The 18,155-nt window shown below is 39.2% G+C and overlaps 1 protein-coding gene across 1 annotated transcript in view; it reads right to left on the bottom strand.

Annotated features, from left to right (window-relative positions):
* The window catches only part of LOC117405861 (nucleolar pre-ribosomal-associated protein 1-like), a 61,467-nt gene that overhangs the window by 24,741 nt on the left and 18,571 nt on the right, over positions 1–18,155 (bottom strand). Inside the window, exon 12 of the mRNA XM_034009292.3 lies at positions 2,837–2,966. Within this exon, the coding sequence (XP_033865183.3) occupies positions 2,837–2,966 (130 nt within the window). The remainder of the gene's footprint in view (positions 1–2,836; positions 2,967–18,155) is intronic.

The following is an 18,155-nucleotide window of genomic DNA, read 5'->3' on the forward strand; positions in this document are numbered from 1 at the left end:
CTTTGACACACACAGACACACACACACACTCATTATATATATCAGGGTTCTCCCCAGGAATTCTGTACAGCCGGGCGGCAGAACATTATAGCCGGGAGCACTTAACAGAAAAATAAACTTGCCTTACCTTAAATATACAATACGACAAATAATTTAAATAATGTGTTGTCTTTCGTTCACTATATCTGGTTGCGCTTTTTTATGTTCTGCATTTTCTTTTTCATTACTGTTTTTATTATGGTAAATTACCATGCTTACTTAGGCACTCTACTATTTAACTGGGGAAAGATAAATGTAGGGTTATTGGAGTTCACAAAAAAAAACCCATAACCTTTTTGCTCCCTTTTTAGCTTAATTGTTGAGCTTATTGCTTCATTTAAATTGTTTTCTTTATGTTAACTTTTCAGGGCATTTTGTTAATGCACGTCCATTTTAGTTTTTCGCTGTTCTACATTTTTTGAATGCAACTGTTCATTTTTTTACACAACAGTACTCACACACGTTTGGTCACCATCTTAACTGTTGCAGTGTAATAATCCAGCACCTTTGCACTTAAGCATTTGTATGTCAGCTGACAACAGCCGATATCCCATCACGCCTTTCTTCTTAAAGGCGTACAGCCTCTATATATGAACCCCCAATATCTCTCACAAGCACCTGGGTACATATTTTTTAAGATATCACAACAAAAGTATACGCTATTTTTTTTTTTTTTGGTGCATATGTATAGCTATTATGTACTATATATCACCTTACTGTACAATAATACGACAAAAACTGGACTGAATGATAATACCCGAAAATAATCTTAATATTTTTTTAATAGAGTAGCCGGCGCAAATATAGTATTAGGCGATGGATAGCGCCGATCACCGGCTTATTTTGACTCCAGCATTCATTGTCACTATTTTTGCTTTGAACATAATTGCTTATTTTTTTAGCAGTCATTATTAACGTTTTAGCCTCAACACAGAAAACCCGCTCATTTTCTATGATTGTATGATATGGTTAAATGAATATTGGCTAAATGCATAATTCACTCAATTGCATGAAGCGGCGCGGTCCTAAAGTCCATTGTCCAAATGTTTCAGTGTTTCAGAAGTAGCAATGACGTAGAGCACATAGCAACGGCACGACAGCGGTGTAACTAAAGGTATATTGCCGCAATGTCTCTCAAACTAAAAAAAACTTACGGCAAAAGTTGCCTATATGCCCTCCCGTCATTGCCACCGTTGTGTCCCTCCGCACCAGCACATCTGATCTACAACCAATTCACAAACTTGCTCAGTGTCAGCTGGCCCGTTTATCACAATTCAATTGAATTCTGTCTAATCTCGTCCTGCAAGAAAATTACTCATTATCATAATGTATTACTGTTGCCATTCTTTTTACTGTGCACCTCCCCGCACTAAGCCACGAGAAAGATGTACTGTATCGTTGGTTGATGACGGGCAAACAGAGGGAGGGACTCTGTTAGACTGAGCTCAATATGACCGCGCCTCCAAGACTCACACGTGTGATTTTCCATCTGATTTCCATCTGGGAGTTCCATGCTAATGCAATTCGTCCCCGATAATAATAATGTGAACTTACATCAAGTACTACAGAAATTGGTTGTGCCTTCATATGTTAAGAGCCACTTGTACAGTTTGCATTCCACTATATGTGGATCATTTAGGCATTTCACAAATATCCATGGGTTTTCAGGCCATTTCTTTAGTAGCTGCAATTGAATTTGTTTTAGATGCGTCGCTGTCCGCTATTTCACATACATGTGAATATCCTTCAAATAATGTAGACCTATATTTAAATTTCTTTTAATTTACAGCTTAGTTAAAAAAAAAAAAAAAAAAAAAAACGTATACCACATTACACATAATCTATGATCATATATGGTATAATCTGATCTGATTCTATGCTTAATTGCAATACTTTAAAATGCAATGGTGCAATACACATTCTGACTCTTTCCATGTCTTCAGTGTATATATACATTGCTAATTTATATAGACGTTTCAATGGCCATTGCTGTTTTGTAATTCTGTGTTATAAAAAAAAAATAAACGGGCAAGTAGCTATGTACGACATGGTTCAAGTAGCAGCTCTCTGCGTTATGAAACGAGTAGTGAACGAAACATGATGTAGAAGTGGATCGATTTCTGCTTTCATTTATTTTTGTGTAATACCTTCTCATTACCGTACTTTGTTCTGCTTTTTAACTAGTAAAACGTGTGCTTTCACAAAAGGGGTTAGAATGTGTATGCTTTAAAACAGCATACCTTTTTTTTCCTGAAATCGAATGTCCAACAATGCACCATAACAAAACTGTAAATCCTTTGCAACTGTAAATTTGAAGAATTAGAAGCAGTGCCGTGTAATAATAATCTCCAATTCTCCATGAAAATTTCTGAAATAGTACATTAGCATTTAAAAATGGACTGATTAAACGTTCGCTTCACCAGCGGACAACTTGTTATATTAAATTCAGTTGAACTTACTTAGCTTACCCTAAATTATGAGACACATGGCATAGAGGGTTTTAAAAAAGCTTTAACTACAGGACACAGACTAGCACGACCAAGGGTGACAGACTTTAGTAAAAAATACCCTGAATAGTTACTTTTTGCCAAATTACCCTTTGTATTTTTTCATTATGGTTTTCAAAGATTTTTTTTTTTTTTTTTTTTAAATTGGACATTTTTTATATACACACACACTTAGTCCAAGACACAATTCACATTTCTCACTAAACGGTGATTTGAGGACATACTGATTTACATATAAATATAAAAGTACTAATTAATCACAAATTAATATATTGAAAGAAACGTGTTACCATGCTCCTGAAGCTCCTCGGCTGCTTGTTTACTGGAAACCTTTTCTTCCACCTTTCCTCCATCGTCCACTTTTTCTCTCTTATTAAGGGACTGCCATGTTGCCACTATGTTGGTCAAGTCAGGCAAAACCTTAAAAGAAACCCAAACAAATGAAAGCATCATTACCGGATTCTGCACCCAATCTGACGGACACTACATTTTGAGCAGACCTGTCACACTGAATGGCAATGTCTTTCATTACATATGCCAAATTACCAGATTTTACAAAAGTCAACACCCACGGGCGTAAAGTTGTCGTTAAGGCAAAAGTGTGTTTGGGGAGGGGGGGGGGAGGGGGGGGCAACTTTAAGCAGGGGTCCAGGGGCCAGTTAAGACCATGGAAGCTTGTTTGTTTTGCAGACAAAAACTTAAAAATCAGTTTATTACAGCAGCATTTTCTGTGATTATTGCCTGTATTCTTTTAAGTCATACAATAACAAAATTACTGCACTTCTGTAGTGTTAAACTGAGCATAGAATATATTTGCTGTGAAGGGATTATATTTGCAGTTCAAAGAGTTTATTTCACCATGTAGTGTATGCGATTTCACCATGTAGTGTATGAGATTTTAGTGTGTACCGTATGCAATTTCAGTGTGTAGTGTATGAGGTGTCAGTTTAAATTATGTCCCTAATGGCACCTCATATACTACAGCTTACTTGACTGCAGTAAACAAAAAAAAAAAAAACGCTATTTACTAAATTTAGCTCTCATATTGTGCTAATGAAAATGTATGACCATGTGCTTGCTGTAGTGTGTGTTTAATACGTAAATACAGCAGAACAAACTCACTGCAATTTAATCTGTATGTAAATCATAAGAGCTGTCTGTGTTACCTGCTGTCAGATCAGGACTGAGCAACACTGAGCACGAGCTGTACACAATTAATGGTGCGGTCACCAATTCCAGACACAATACTTGCAAAATATTTAAAATATAAACATGTTGAATTCATTGCAGTCATCAGCTGCATGAGGCAACCATTCAGCAGAATGAGACAACTAACAAGTGAGTACAGACACAACAAAACCTGGTTGTAATGGGGTTTTATAACAGCAGTTTAAGATTGCACATAATTACTTGTACACCTGGTGGTCGCTGCTGGAAACACTGGTACTTGAGATGAAATGGTTGCAAACCACTGCTTATGAGTGTTTGTTGCCTGGTTTAAAAAGTTCTATGACAGGACATGTTCTTTTCAGATGCGACTCAAGTTCATTATGGCTACAAACACTGTGTATATTAGATTTACAAATAATTCTCTCAAATGGAAGTTTTAGAAATTATTTTTTAGAAAGCAATTAAGATTGCAAAAATGTAAATAATCAGATTGCTAAAGACCTATGTTTTTTCTTTTTAGTTCTATTAATTTTTTTTCTCAAAAAACAAACAAAACATGGGGAATCTTTACACTTTAGTTAATACTAATTGGATTGTCTACAAGTAGAGTTAACATAAGAACAGAAGAAAGTTTACAAACGAAACGAGGCCATTCGGCCCATCTTGCTCGCTTGGTTGTTAGTAGTTATTGATCCCAGAATCTCATCAAGCAGCTTCTTGAAGGATCCCAGGGTGTCAGCTTCAACAACATTACTGAGGAGTTGGTTCCAGACCCTCACAATTCTCTGTGTAAAAAAGTGCCTCCTATTTTCTTTTCTGAATGCCCCTTTATCTAATCTCCATTTGTGACCCCTGGTCCCCTTGTTTCTTTTTTCAGATCAAAAAAGTCCCCTGGGTTGACACTGTGAATACCTTGAATGGAATGCTTGAATCAGATCACCGCGTAGTCTTCTTTGTTCAAGACTTAATAGATTCAATTCTTTTAGCCTGTCTGCATAGGACATGCCTTTTATACCCGGGATAATTCTTGTTGCTCTTCTTTGCACTCTTTCTAGAGCAGCGATATCCTTTTTTTATTATTATTATTTATTTCTTAGCAGACGCCCTTATCCAGGGCGACTTACGATTGTTCCAAGATATCACATTATTTTTACATACAATTTCATTATTTTTTACACATTATTTTTTTACATTCAATTACCCATTTATGAGTTTTTTTTTTTTTTTTTTACTGGAGCAATCTAGGTAAAGTACCTTGCTCAAGGGTACAACAGCAGTGTCCCCCACCTGGGACTGAACCCACGACCCCCTGGTCAAGAGCCCAGAGCCCTAACCACTACTCCACACTGCTGCTCTTTTTTTGTAACGAGGTGACCAGAACTGAACACAATATTCTAGGTGAGGTCTTACTAATGCACTGTAAAGTTTTAACATTACTTCCCCGATTTAAATTCAACACTTTTCACAATATAGCCAAGCATCTTGTTGGCCTTTTTTATAGGTTCCCCACATTGTCTAGATGAAGACATTTCTGAGTCAACATAAACTCCTAGGCCTTTTTCATAGATTCCTTCTTCAATTTCAGTATCTCCCACATTATATTTATAATGCACATTTTTATTGCCGGCGTGCAGTACTTTACACTTTTCTCTATTAAATGTCATTTGCCATGTGTCTGCCCAGTTCTGAATGCTGTCTAGATCATTTTGAATGACCTTTGCTGCTGCAACAGTGTTTGCCACTCCTCCTATTTTGTGTCGTCTGCAAATTTAACAAGTTTGCTTACTATACCAGAATCTAAATCATTAATGTAGATTAAGAATAGCAGAGGACCTAATACTGATCCCTGTGGTACACCACTGGTTACCTCACTCCATTTTGAGGTTTCTCCTCTAATCAGTACTTTCTGTTTTCTACATGTTAACCACTCCCTAATCCATGTGCATGCATTTCCTTGAATCCCTACTGCATTCAATTTGAGAATGAATCTTTTATGCAGGACTTTGTCAAAAGCTTTCTGGAAATCTAAATAAAAAATGTCATATGCTTTGCAATTATCAATTGTCGATATTGCATCCTCAAAAAAAATCAAGCAGGTTAGTTAGACACGATCTCCCTTTCCTAAAACCATGCTGACTGTCTCCCCAGGATATTGTTACCATATAGGTAATTTTCCATTTTGGATCTTATTATAGTTTCCATAAGTTTACATATAATAGAAGTCAGGCTTATTGGTCTGTAATTACCTGGTTCGGTTTTGTCTCCCTTTTTGTGGATCGGTATTACGTTTGCAATTCCCCAGTCTGTCGGTACAACCCCTGTGTCAAGAGACTGCTGCATGATCTTGGTTAGCGGTTTGTAAATAACTTCTTTCATTTCTTTGAGTACTATTGGGAGGATCTCATCCGGCCCAGGGGATTTGTTTATTTTAAGAGTTCCTAGTCCCTTTAACACTTCTGCCTCTGTTATGCTAAAGTTATTTAAAACTGGATAGGAACAGGGGCATGTTGTCTGTGTCCTCCTCTGTAAAAACCTGTGAAAAGTAATCATTTAATATATTTGATATATATTTGATAAGATTTTGCCATTTGTGTCTCTTAGACATTTAACCTCCTCTTTGAATGTTCTCTTGCCGTTATAACAATGGAAAAACTTTTTGGAATTGGTTTTAGCTTCCTTAGCAATGCTCATTTCTATCTCTCTCGAACTTTTTAACTTCCTTTTTGACTTGTGTTTGCAGTTCCAAGTACTCTTTCTTTGGTCCCTTTTAAACGCTCTGTAAAGTGCCTTTTTTCGCTGAATAATTTTTTTAATTGATCTATTAAACCATTTTGGCCATTTTGTTTTAGATTTAGATTTGTCTACTTTTGGGATGTAATTGGTTTGCACCTCTAGTATTACATTTTTAAAAAACAGCCATCCTTTTTCTGTGGATGTTGTCTCTATTTTACTCCAATCTACTTCTGTTAGTCTCTTTTTCATACATTCATATTTTGCTTTTCTAAAATTGTAAACCTTAGCTTTAGTCATTACTTTTTGGGTTTTAAAAATCAACATGTTGTGGTCTGAGTTTGCCAATGGTTCTCTGACCTCCGTTTTAGTTATTCTGTCTTCATTATTTGAAAAGACTAAATCAAGGCATGCCTCCCCTCTAGTCGGTGCCTTAACAAATTGCGTCAGGAAGCAGTCATTTGTCATTTCCACCATTTCAATTTCATCCGTCGTGTTCCCCACCAGGTTTTCCCATTTTATATGGGGGAAGTTGAAATCCTCCATTAGTATGGCTTCTCCTTTGCTACATGCATTTCTAATGTCATTGTATAACAGATTATTTTGCACGGAGTCTGAGTTTGGCGGTCTATAGCATGCTCCTATTATTATGCCCTTTGAATTTTTGTCCATTATTCTGACCCATATTGATTCAGCATTGTTTTCTTCGTCCAGAACATACTGCGATGTGAAAAACTAGTAACTTTTTTTCACCATAGTACATTAGGAGTCAAAACTAGACACAAACACTCATGATAAACTTTGAGATATTGCCTACGAATAATTTATTAACATATCGGCTTCTTATATGGACGATTTTGTCATCGAAGCTTTGCAAGAGTAAAATAAGTTGCCAAATTATGACACATATTGGACCCGATTTTCATGAATGGGTAAAGTGGTGGCGCTGGTGCTGTTCATGCACTTCAGGACCATGCAAGGACGCTGGCTGTCAGTGGAGTCTGTGTCGATGTTAACATTTATAAGGGCAAGTGATCACAGAAGACAGGTGAAAAACAAAAATAAAAAGATATGCAGCCCCACATTTGTATTCAACAGTTGCTTTAATCATTTATCTCTTCATGAACTTTTTTAACAACACGCAGCTTAATTAATTTTGCAATTCACCGTTACCTAAACATTATGATATTGTATTAGGAAAACAAACCTTATCCATTTCTATAAACAAACAGTCGAAAGCTTTAGGGAAAAAAACTTCCAGCCATTTTAAAATATTTGAATAAGATTATCATCATATCGATAACCTCTGTTGTCACAATGCAAGACAAAACTGCTTTCTTCGTTTGGGGAGCTGGCGATCAGGGTTCAGGAACGTCTTCGTTTGGGGAGCTGGCGATCAGGGTTCAGGAACGTCTTCGTTTGGGGAGCTGGCGATCAGGGTTCAGGAACGTCTTCGTTTGGGGAGCTGGCGATCAGGGTTCAGGAACGTCTTCGTTTGGGGAGCTGGCGATCAGGGTTCAGGAACGTCTTCGTTTGGGGAGCTGGCGATCAGGGTTCAGGAACGTCTTCGTTTGGGGAGCTGGCGATCAGGGTTCAGGAACGTCTTCGTTTGGGGAGCTGGCGATCAGGGTTCAGGTACGTCTTCGTTTGGGGAGCTGGTGATCAGGGTTCAGGAACGTCTTCGTTTGGGGAGCTGGTGATCAGGGTTCAGGAACGGCTTCGTTTGGGGAGCTGGCGATCAGGGTTCAGGTACGTCTGCGTTTTTCAATAAGTACTGAATAGGCTACTGATGTATACCTGCTTTAAATATGTACATTTCAGAACCATTAGTTGGTTTCATAAGACCTTAACATTGCATTAAAACAATATGCAGATTTAAGCTTGTGGAATTTACATTAGTTTCACATTTTATGCATGTGATTGTGTTTCCTCATTTGAACAGATGAATATACAGTGCCTTGCAAAAGTATTGGGACCCCTGACCAATTCTCTCATATTACTGAATTACAAATGGTACATTGAAATTTCATTCTGTTTGATATTTTATTTTAAAACACTGAAACTCAAAATCAATTATTGTAAGGTGACATTGGTTTTATGTTGGGAAATATTTTTAAGAAAAATAAAAAACTGAAATATCTTGCTTGCATAAGTATTCAACCCCTGTGCTGTGGAAGCTCCCAGTTTACACCGATGAAAGAAATTGCCTTAACGAGGACACAATTACCTTACCATTGGCCTCCACCTGTGAACCATTAAAGTTGCTGTCACATTTTCTGGATAAAATCCCACTGTTGAAGGATCACTGGTCAGGCTGTGAATCTGAAGGAAAATGAAGACCAAAGAGCATTCTACAGAAGTTAAAGATAAAGTAATACAAATGCATAGATTAGGGAAAGGGTACAAAATAATATCCAAGTGTTTGGATATCCCAGTGAGCACAGTTGGATCAATAATCAGGAAGTGGAAGCTGCATCACACCACCCAGGTACTGCCAAGAAAAGGCTGTCCCTCAAAACTCAGCGCTCAAACAAGAAGGAGACTTGTGAGAGAAACCACAGAGAGGCCAACAATCACTTTGAAGGAGCTATAGAGTTCAGTGGCTGGGAGTGGAGTAATGGTGCACCATTCAACCATATCAAGAGCTCTGCATAACACTGGCCTGTATGGGAGGATGGCAAGAAAGAAGCCGTTACTCAAAAAGTACCATCTGAAAGTTTGCCAGAAAGCATGAGAGTGACCCAGCTGCGATGTGAGAAAAGGTTTTGTGGTCAGATGAGACCAAGATAGAGCTTTTTGGCCAAAACTCAAAGCGCTATGTGTGGCGCAAACCTAACACTGCCCATGCCTCAAGACACACCATCCCTTCAGTGAAGTATGGTGGTGGCAGCATCACGCTGTGGGGATGCTTCTCATCAGCAGGGACTGGGCATCTTGTTAAAATTGAAGGAAGAATGGATGGAGCAAAATACAGGGAAATACTGCAAGAGAACCTGCTTCAGTCTGCTAAAAAAATGAAGCTTGGGAGGAAATTCACTTTCAGCAGGACAATGATCCCAAGCACAAGGCCAAAGCAACATTGGAATGGCTCAAGAACAAAAAGGTGAATGTCCTACAGTGGCCCAGTCAAAGTCCTGATCTCAATCCCATTGAGAATCTGTGGCACTATTTGAAAATTGCGGTCCACAAGCGTCGTCCAACCAACCTGAACAACCTGGAGCAAATCTGCCAAGAAGAATGGGCCAAAATCACTCTGACTCTGTGTGCAAAGCTGGTACATACTTACCCCAAAAGACTTAAAGCTGTTATTGAAGTGAAAGGTGGCTCTACCGAATATTAATGTGTGGGGGTTGAATACTAATACAAGCAAGATATTTTAGTTTTTTATTTTTCTTAAAAATATTTCCCAACATAAAACCAATGTCACCTTACAATAATTGATTTTGAGTTTCAGTGTTTTAAAATAAAATATTAAACAGAACGAAATTTCAACGTACCATTTGTAATTCAGTAATATGAGAGAATTGGTCATGGGTCTGAATACTTTTGCAAGGCACTGTATAATAATTGTATTACATGAGGTGTATATGCATGCTGCCTGCACTTTGCCTTCATCTAATGTCGCCCCTGCAGCCATTCTATTCACTAAGGTGTATACTGCCACCTTTTAAAACTAGATCTCCAGCCCTGCAAGGCTCTAATTAAGGGTATGTTGATTTGTTAGTGCTGTGATTGACGACTGCACAAATCACTACGAACAAGACAAACTGCAGATCACCCACAAAACCGTGTATTTTTACAATTTTACATAACCCAATTTCTTGCTCATCAGTTAAAGTCACACATATGCTGAACTGCGAAAAAAAGATATTAAAAAGAGCTTTAGCCCTTTGCAGTCCATTTATTAAGTGCGTGTCAGGCGCGTCAGGTCCAATTTATTTTCACACGCGCAGTTAATTTTAGACGCACTGTTTATATTGTTTTTCCCCACAGTCAAACAGGTTTAAAAAGCCCTGCATATCAACAAAGCACTCGCTAGGCATCTCCAGCCCCGCCCCACCCTTTCATTCGCTTTTGCTTTCACATATGCTAATAAATAAAAAAAAATAATAATAATAATAATAATAATAGTCGTACATACCGATCAATCATCCCCTGATCACTCGTTTTTATCACCAAACGCCTCAATAATGCGATCCAAGTCATTATTTTATTACTATAACATCTGAAAAAAGCTCTGCAAATGTCCGTGATATTCCCTGTGCGCTGATTCAGTAACAGCCAGCTTGATTCCTTATGGCCGCCGTTATCTGATGCCAGGGGCAAGTATGACTAATCATGAGATACGCCCTTTTATTTATTTTTTTTCGGCTTCTCTCGGCTCCTGTCGCTCCCACTCGGTCACTGAATGGTTTTCTCGGCTTTTTCCGGAGAAAAAATGACTAAAAACCTGTTTTTTGCGTCTTTTTGATTATGTCGGACAGGGTCCGACATTGGACCGGATAGGAATAATTGCAGTGTCGGACCAGGTCCGACATAGGACCGCAAAGGGTTAAGGGACAAATTCAGTACATTGTATCCGGTTCAGATGGGTGTTTCCTTGTTTTCTGAGCTAAAATCATTTGCGCAAAATAACACCACACCGGCACACATGGTACTAAATTAATCCGACTCTGTAGTATACTCATCAGCCCAGGGAAGAGCATTGTGACGTGTACTGTGTATTGTGACTGCTTGATGATCAAACAAAATGTCAGTTTCAGTGATAAAGACAAGATGGAATTATACAGTTAAAGCACGAAAGATTGCAATATTTATAAATGTTTTTACAATTACATATGTCTTGCAGAACTTGTGTTTATAATGCTGCAGCTTCCTATTGCTTTGAAATAAAATAACGACTGGAGTTTGCATACATTTTAGGTTCTATTAAAGTCACAGTCAACAATGGCTGTTTCTATTTTCTTTGTTGATTTGTGTAATTATTATATTTTACATAACAATGTTTTTAAAAACAGAAAACAGCTGCAATGGTAGTATCAGATTCATTTAACCCTATTCATGAATGTTTTATGCACAAACTACCCCTTGTCCAATACATACACTATTGTAAACAAGTCAAGCTTTTATACAAACTTAGTTTTAACCATTAAACTGATCTGTATGTTTTTCGCCAGTTTTGTTGCCCAGCTGAAGTCAACAACACATACGTAAAAAAAAAATGCGTATGCATCTTTTCGCAACATTTAAACAAACTAAACATTTCAGTAAAAAACTGGTCTGTGAAAAAAAGTTACTTTTAAATGAACTTCATTCCTGACTTGTCTGTACTCAATAGCCTCACACACACGTTGCTGTTACACTACCCGCACAAATCATGATAAAGAAAATACATCTGATTTAAGAATATTTTCAAGCACTATATAACTCTTAACCTGTGAAAGCACGTTGACGGATAGGTCATTGCAATAAGGGGTCTGTAGGTTCCGTAAACCGATTTTGCGGTTTACTGTTGTTGGGTTCATTACAGTATTAATACAGTTCCTGTTAGGCTACACCACGATTACCGCGATTACAAAATACAACGGTTAAACCTTTGTGGTCCTATGAACAACGTGAAGGAAAAGGCCATTTTTATACAAACACCTTTTTAATATTCAATGTCCTGTACAAAACGAGCCTCTGTACTGCTCATCCTTCTCACCTTGCCTTACACTTGAACATTCCATCCACTTCAGCCTTACTGTCAATCACCATTCCATCCTCACCGCCACTTTGCCTTTAATCTTTCTACTGTAAACATATATACTGAGCATCAAAAGAAACATATCACTTATATTTGAGCATCAAAAGAAACTTATCACTTATATTTGGATAAAATTCACTAGATGTGATCAAAAAATGACAAACTGTTTTAGAGCAGGTGCAGTGACTTTTTATTGTGCTGATTAACAATTGACATCATGAAGATGCTGCAAAATGATCTGTCAATCTTGGGCAGGTGTTGTGACTCTTGGTCTCTCAGTTCTTGGCCTGCCATTGACAGAGTGTGGCTGGTTAAACCGTCTCGCCAGGTTTGATATTGCTGGCTGTGAGTACCCAAGACAGCGAGCCACAGTACGCTGCCCTAGTCCAGCCTCCAACATGCCGACTGCACAAAGGCGCTGCTCTCTTGACAGACGTGGCATATTGGGTTTTTTCTGTAATTTTCTTTATTGCTTTTATTCAAGCTTGCAATTCAACAGCTGAAATCACTCCATATCCAGTGTCCAATCAACTGTCTCACTAATTAGGTGATTAAGTGCATATGCTTCAGTCATAGTCACTGAAGCGAGTCATGGTCAAGGATGCATGATCGAGTGATTAAAAAGAAACCAAAAACATTTCGTCAAAGATTATTATTTATTTATTTATTTATTTTTTAGCAGACGCCCTTATCCAAGGCGACTTACAGTCGTGAACAAAAATACATTTCAAGAATCACAGTACAAGTAATAATACAATTAAGAGCAAGATAAATACAATGACTTTGGTTCTAGCAAGTACAAGTATGATAGTTACATCAGGATATAATTAAATACAAAATACTACAGATTAAATAACACTTGACAGATTACAATACTCTGAAGTACAGGATTAACTGCAGTAAAATAGGGGGCAGATAAGAGCAAGTAAAGCGCATTTAAGGAAGAGTGATAAGTGTCCAGGGGGAAAAAAAAGGTGAGTCTTGAGGAGGCGCCAGAAAGTGGTCAGGGACTGGGCAGTCCTGACATCTGTAGGAAGGTCAGTCCACCACTGTGGGGCGAGGGTGGAGAAGGAGCAGGCTCTGGAGGCAGAGGAGCGTAGAGGAGGTAGAGCCAGTCTTCTAGTGCAAGAGGAGCAGAGAGGTCGAGTGGGAGTGTAGGGAGAGATGAGGGTTCGGAGGTAGCTGGGTGCAGTCTGGTCAAGACATCTGTAGGCTCGTACAAGAGTCTTGAACTGGATGCGAGCGGTGATCGGGAGCCAGTGGATTGAGCGGAGCAGTGGAGTTGCGTGGGAGAAGCGAGGCAGAGAGAACACCAGGCGAGCAGCGGAGTTCTGGATGAGCAGGAGTGGACGGGTGGCGGATGCAGGGAGGCCAGCCAGGAGGTAGTTGCAGTAGTCTAGGCAGGAGAGTACTAGGGCCTGGACCAGGAGCTGGGTGGCATAGTTGGTGAGGAAGGGTCGGATTCTTCGGATGTTGCTCAGGAAGAATCGGCAAGTGCGTGCCAAAGTGGAGATGTGCTGGGAATAAGAGAGGCAGGGGTCCAGGGTGACTCTGAGGTTCTTAGCTGAGGAGGAGGGAGAGAGTATGGTAGATTCCAGAGGAACAGAGATGGAGAGATCAGGGGAGGGGGAGGAGGAGGAGGGAAAGAAAAGGAGGTCAGATTTAGAGAGGTTGAGTTTGAGGTGGTGCGAGTGCATCCAGGAGGAGATAGCAGACAGACAGGTAGAGATACGGGAGGGGATGGTGGAGTCAGAGGTGGGGAAGGAGAGGAAAATCTGAGCATCATCAACATAGAAATGGTATGAGAAACCATAGAATGTGATGAGGGGGCCCAGGGAGCGGGTGTAGAGAGAGAACAGGAGAGGACCCAAGACTGACCCTTGGGGGACTCCTGTTAAGAGAAGGCGAGGTGTGGAGGTTGCTCCACGCCAGGTTACCTGGTAAGTGCGGTTGGAGAGGAAGGAGGAGAACCAGGCTAGAGCAGTGCCAGAGATTCCCAGGTCAGCGAAATATGTAAAAATATGCTACAGTATTTGTCAGTTCTTCACCTCCTTCTTTCATGATGTCAAACGTTATGCCATCCTCTCCGGGTGACTTTCATGTTTGGTAGCATGTTTCACTTCTTCTGGTAGAATGTCTTGAACTTCTTCCTCGGGTTGCGTTTTTTCCGCCTCATCCTCGTCATCTGCTATGTTGCTCTTTTCATCTTAATATCATTTTCTGTAAAAGTCTTTGACTCTCAAAATCAATTTGCGATTCTTGAGGACAGTCCCATCCTCTTGATTGATTGCTAAAATCTGTTTTTTTCCTGACAATTAGTCTTTGTTTTGCTTTCTTCATGCTTCGGTTGTTTTCAATAGTTTTCTCTACCAACCTACAGTTGAACGATCGTATATCCTCAGTAATGCGCTTTCTTACTGTCTTGCAGAGCTCAATGTATTAAATCTTTGACTTCAGAGCTGCTGTTCGTTTCATTTCACTTATTTTCTTCATGAGGTATTTTGTCTCTTGCGTGATCTTCTGGTCACATTTTGTACACTGTGATGTTCCAGTGATGTTTTTTGCTGTTTCTGCAATTACTTGTGTCACTTCCTCATAGATTTTGTTTACCTCGATTGCTTCATCTTTTTGCAGATCTTGAAGAGCGCTGAATCTATTCTTCAGTTCCAGTTGAAACACCAGGCTTTGCTTCTGGAGCATTTCTACGTTGATTGTGTTGGATTTCGTCATCACGAGTTTCGCTCTCTCCAGTGCTGTGTTTAGGTGTATTTTGCATCTTACAAGTCTGTGGTCACTTTCTGTGTTTGAAAATTGTTTAGTATCTTGTACGGTGTGCTTCTTGTTGGTGATTATGTAGTCAATTTCATTCTTCACTCCGTTGGGTACTCTCCATGTCCATTTCCTGATTTTTTTTTTCTGGAAGAAGGTGTTCAGGATGAATAAGTTCTTGTTCTCTGCAAATTCGACTAGTCTATCACCCCTCTCATTCCTGTCGCCATGTCCAAATTTGCAGACTGAATTCTTGTCATCTTGCTGGGCTCCTATTTTGGCATTGAAGTCACCCATGATGAACTTATAGTGGCTCTTCCCATTTTCATGTAGTTTTTGTACTTATTCATAAAAATCTTCAACTTCTTCATCCAAATATCTTTGGTGCATATACTTGGATGACCTGAAGTTATACTTCCTTGAAACTTTCATTATCAGTCTTGCAGACCTCTCTGACGCTCTGTCAGTCTCTACTACATTATTCTTGATTCTCTTGTGGACAATGAATCCAACGCCTCCTGTTCGTCCATCTTTAGAGCCTCGGTAAAAGAGAAGAGATCAACTATTGAGTTCTAGTAGTCTTTTTGCCGTACTTCGCTTAGTCCTACATGTCCCACTTGATTATTCAAAGTTCTTCTTCCAACTCTTGAAGTCTTGCTTCACCTGAAACAGATCTGCAGTTGTATGTGGCCAGGGTCAGTGTTCTGTGGCAGCCTAAAATTGTAATCCGGTGATTCATAGCACTCTCTGCCTTCATGCCTAACCAGCCACTGCCTTGGTCGGCGGCAGTCCGGCCTCCGGGCAATGAGGGCCATGTATTTGTCTGTTCTTTCATCATGGTGGGGCAGCAGTGTGAAGTAGTGGTTAGGGCTCTGGACTCTTGACCGGAGGGTCGTGGGTTCAATCCCAGATGGGGGACGCTGCTGCTGTACCCTTGAGCAAGGTACTTTACCTAGATTGCTCCAGTAAAAATCCAACTGTATAAATGGGTAATTGTATGTAAAAATAATGTAATTGTATGTAAAAATAATGTGATATCTTGTAACAATTGTAAGTCACCCTGGATAAGAGCGTCTGCTAAGAAATAAATAATAATATAATAATAATGGTGGGGTTATTATTATTATTATTATTATTATTTATTTCTTAGCAGGCGCCCTTATCCAGGGCGACTTACAATCGTAAGCAAAAACATTTCAAGCGTTACAATACAAGTAATACAATAAGAGCAAGAAATACAATAACTTTTGTTTAAGTAAAGTACAAGTTTGACAAACCACAATTCAATAATACAGCAGGTAATAGTGATAGTTACATCAGGATATGATTAAATAGTGATAGTTACATCAGGATGTGATTAAATACAAAGTACTACAGGTTAAACACTTGGCAGATTACAGTATTCTGAAGTACAGGATTAAAATGCAGTAAGCCATAACTCACCACGCTGGCCAAGCGGGTTGGTGAGTGCCCCTTCCACTTTGGTTGAATATGTTACTCAAGCTTTCACAGCATGGTTGAACCTGCCAGAGTCAGGAGACCCCATTGTACTACTTCTTGGGAACCCGTTGTCACCCTCCTGCCACTTTGAGGCAGTGGAACTTGGACTTTAGGAGGGATATATATATATAGCAGACGCCCTTACTTTATATATATATATATATATATATATATATATATATATATATATATATATATATAATATATATATATACACACACAGACGTGCTCAAATTTGTTGGTACCCCTCCACAAAAAATGAAGAATGCACAATTTTCTCTGGAATAACTTGAAACTGACAAAAGTAATTGGCATCCACCATTGTTTATTCCATATTTAATAGAAATCAGACTTTGCTTTTGATTTTTTATTCAACATAATATTGTAAATAAGAAAACAAATGAAAATGGCATGGACAAAAATGATGGGACCGCTAACCTAATATTTTGTTGCACAACCTTTAGAGGCAATCACTGCAATCAAACGTTTTCTGTAGCTCTCAATGAGACTTCTGCATCTGTTAACAGGTAGTTTGGCCCACTCTTCCTGAGCAAACTGCTCCAGCTATCTCAGGTTTGATGGGTGCCTTCTCCAGACTGCAAGTTTCGGCTCTTTCCATAGATGTTCGATAGGATTCAGATCAGGGCTCATAGAAGGCCACTTCAGAATAGTCAAATGTTTTGTTCTTATCCATTCTTGGGTGCTTTTAGCTGTGTGTTTTGGGTCATTATCCTATTGGAGGACCCATGACCTGCGACTGAGACAGAGTTTTCTGACACTGGGCAGTACGTTTCGCTCCAGAATGCCTTGATAGTCTTGAGATTTCATTGTGCCCTGCACAGATTCAAGGCACCCTGTGCCAGGCGCAGCAAAGCATGTTTCACTGTAGGTATGGTGTTCTTTTCTTTGAAAGCTTCATTTTTTCGTCTGTGAACATAGAGCTGATGTGACTTGCCAAAAAGCTCCAGTTTTGACTCATCTGTCCAAAGGACATTCTCCCAGAAGGATTGTGGCTTGTCAATATGCATTTTAGCAAATTTCAGTCTGGCTTTTTTATGTTTTTCTTTCAAAAGTGGAGTCCTCCTGGGTCTTCTTCCATGGAGCCCACTTTCGCTCAAAAAGCGACGGATGGTGCGATCAGAAACTGACATACCTTCACCTTGGAGTTCAGCTTGTATCTCTTTGGCAGTTATCCTTGGTTCTTTTTCTACCATTCGCGCTATCCTTCTGTTCACTCTGGGGTCGATTTTCCTCTTGCGGCCGCGCCCAGGGAGGTTGGCTACAGTTCCATGGACCTTAAACTTCTTAATAATATTTGCAACTGTTGTCACAGGAACATCAAGCTGCTTGGAGATGGTCTTGTAGCCTTTACCTTTACCATGCTTGTCTATTATTTTCTTTCTGATCTCCTCAGACAACTCTCTCCTTTGCTTTCTCTGGTCCATGTTCAGTGTGGTGCACACAATGATACCAAACAGCACAGTGACTACTTTTCTCCATTTAAATAGGCTGAATGACTGATTACAAGATTGGAGACACGTGTGATACTAATTTAAAGAAACTAATTAGTTTGAAATATCACTATAATCCGATTATTTATTATCTTTTCTAAGGGGTACCAACAAATGTGTCCAGGCCATTTTAGAATATCTTTGTAGAATAAGCAATAATTCATCTCTTTTCATAGCTTCTTT

This window comes from Acipenser ruthenus, chromosome 9 (assembly GCF_902713425.1).
Source record: "Acipenser ruthenus chromosome 9, fAciRut3.2 maternal haplotype, whole genome shotgun sequence".
In the NCBI taxonomy this organism is placed as follows: Eukaryota; Metazoa; Chordata; class Actinopteri; order Acipenseriformes; family Acipenseridae; genus Acipenser; species Acipenser ruthenus.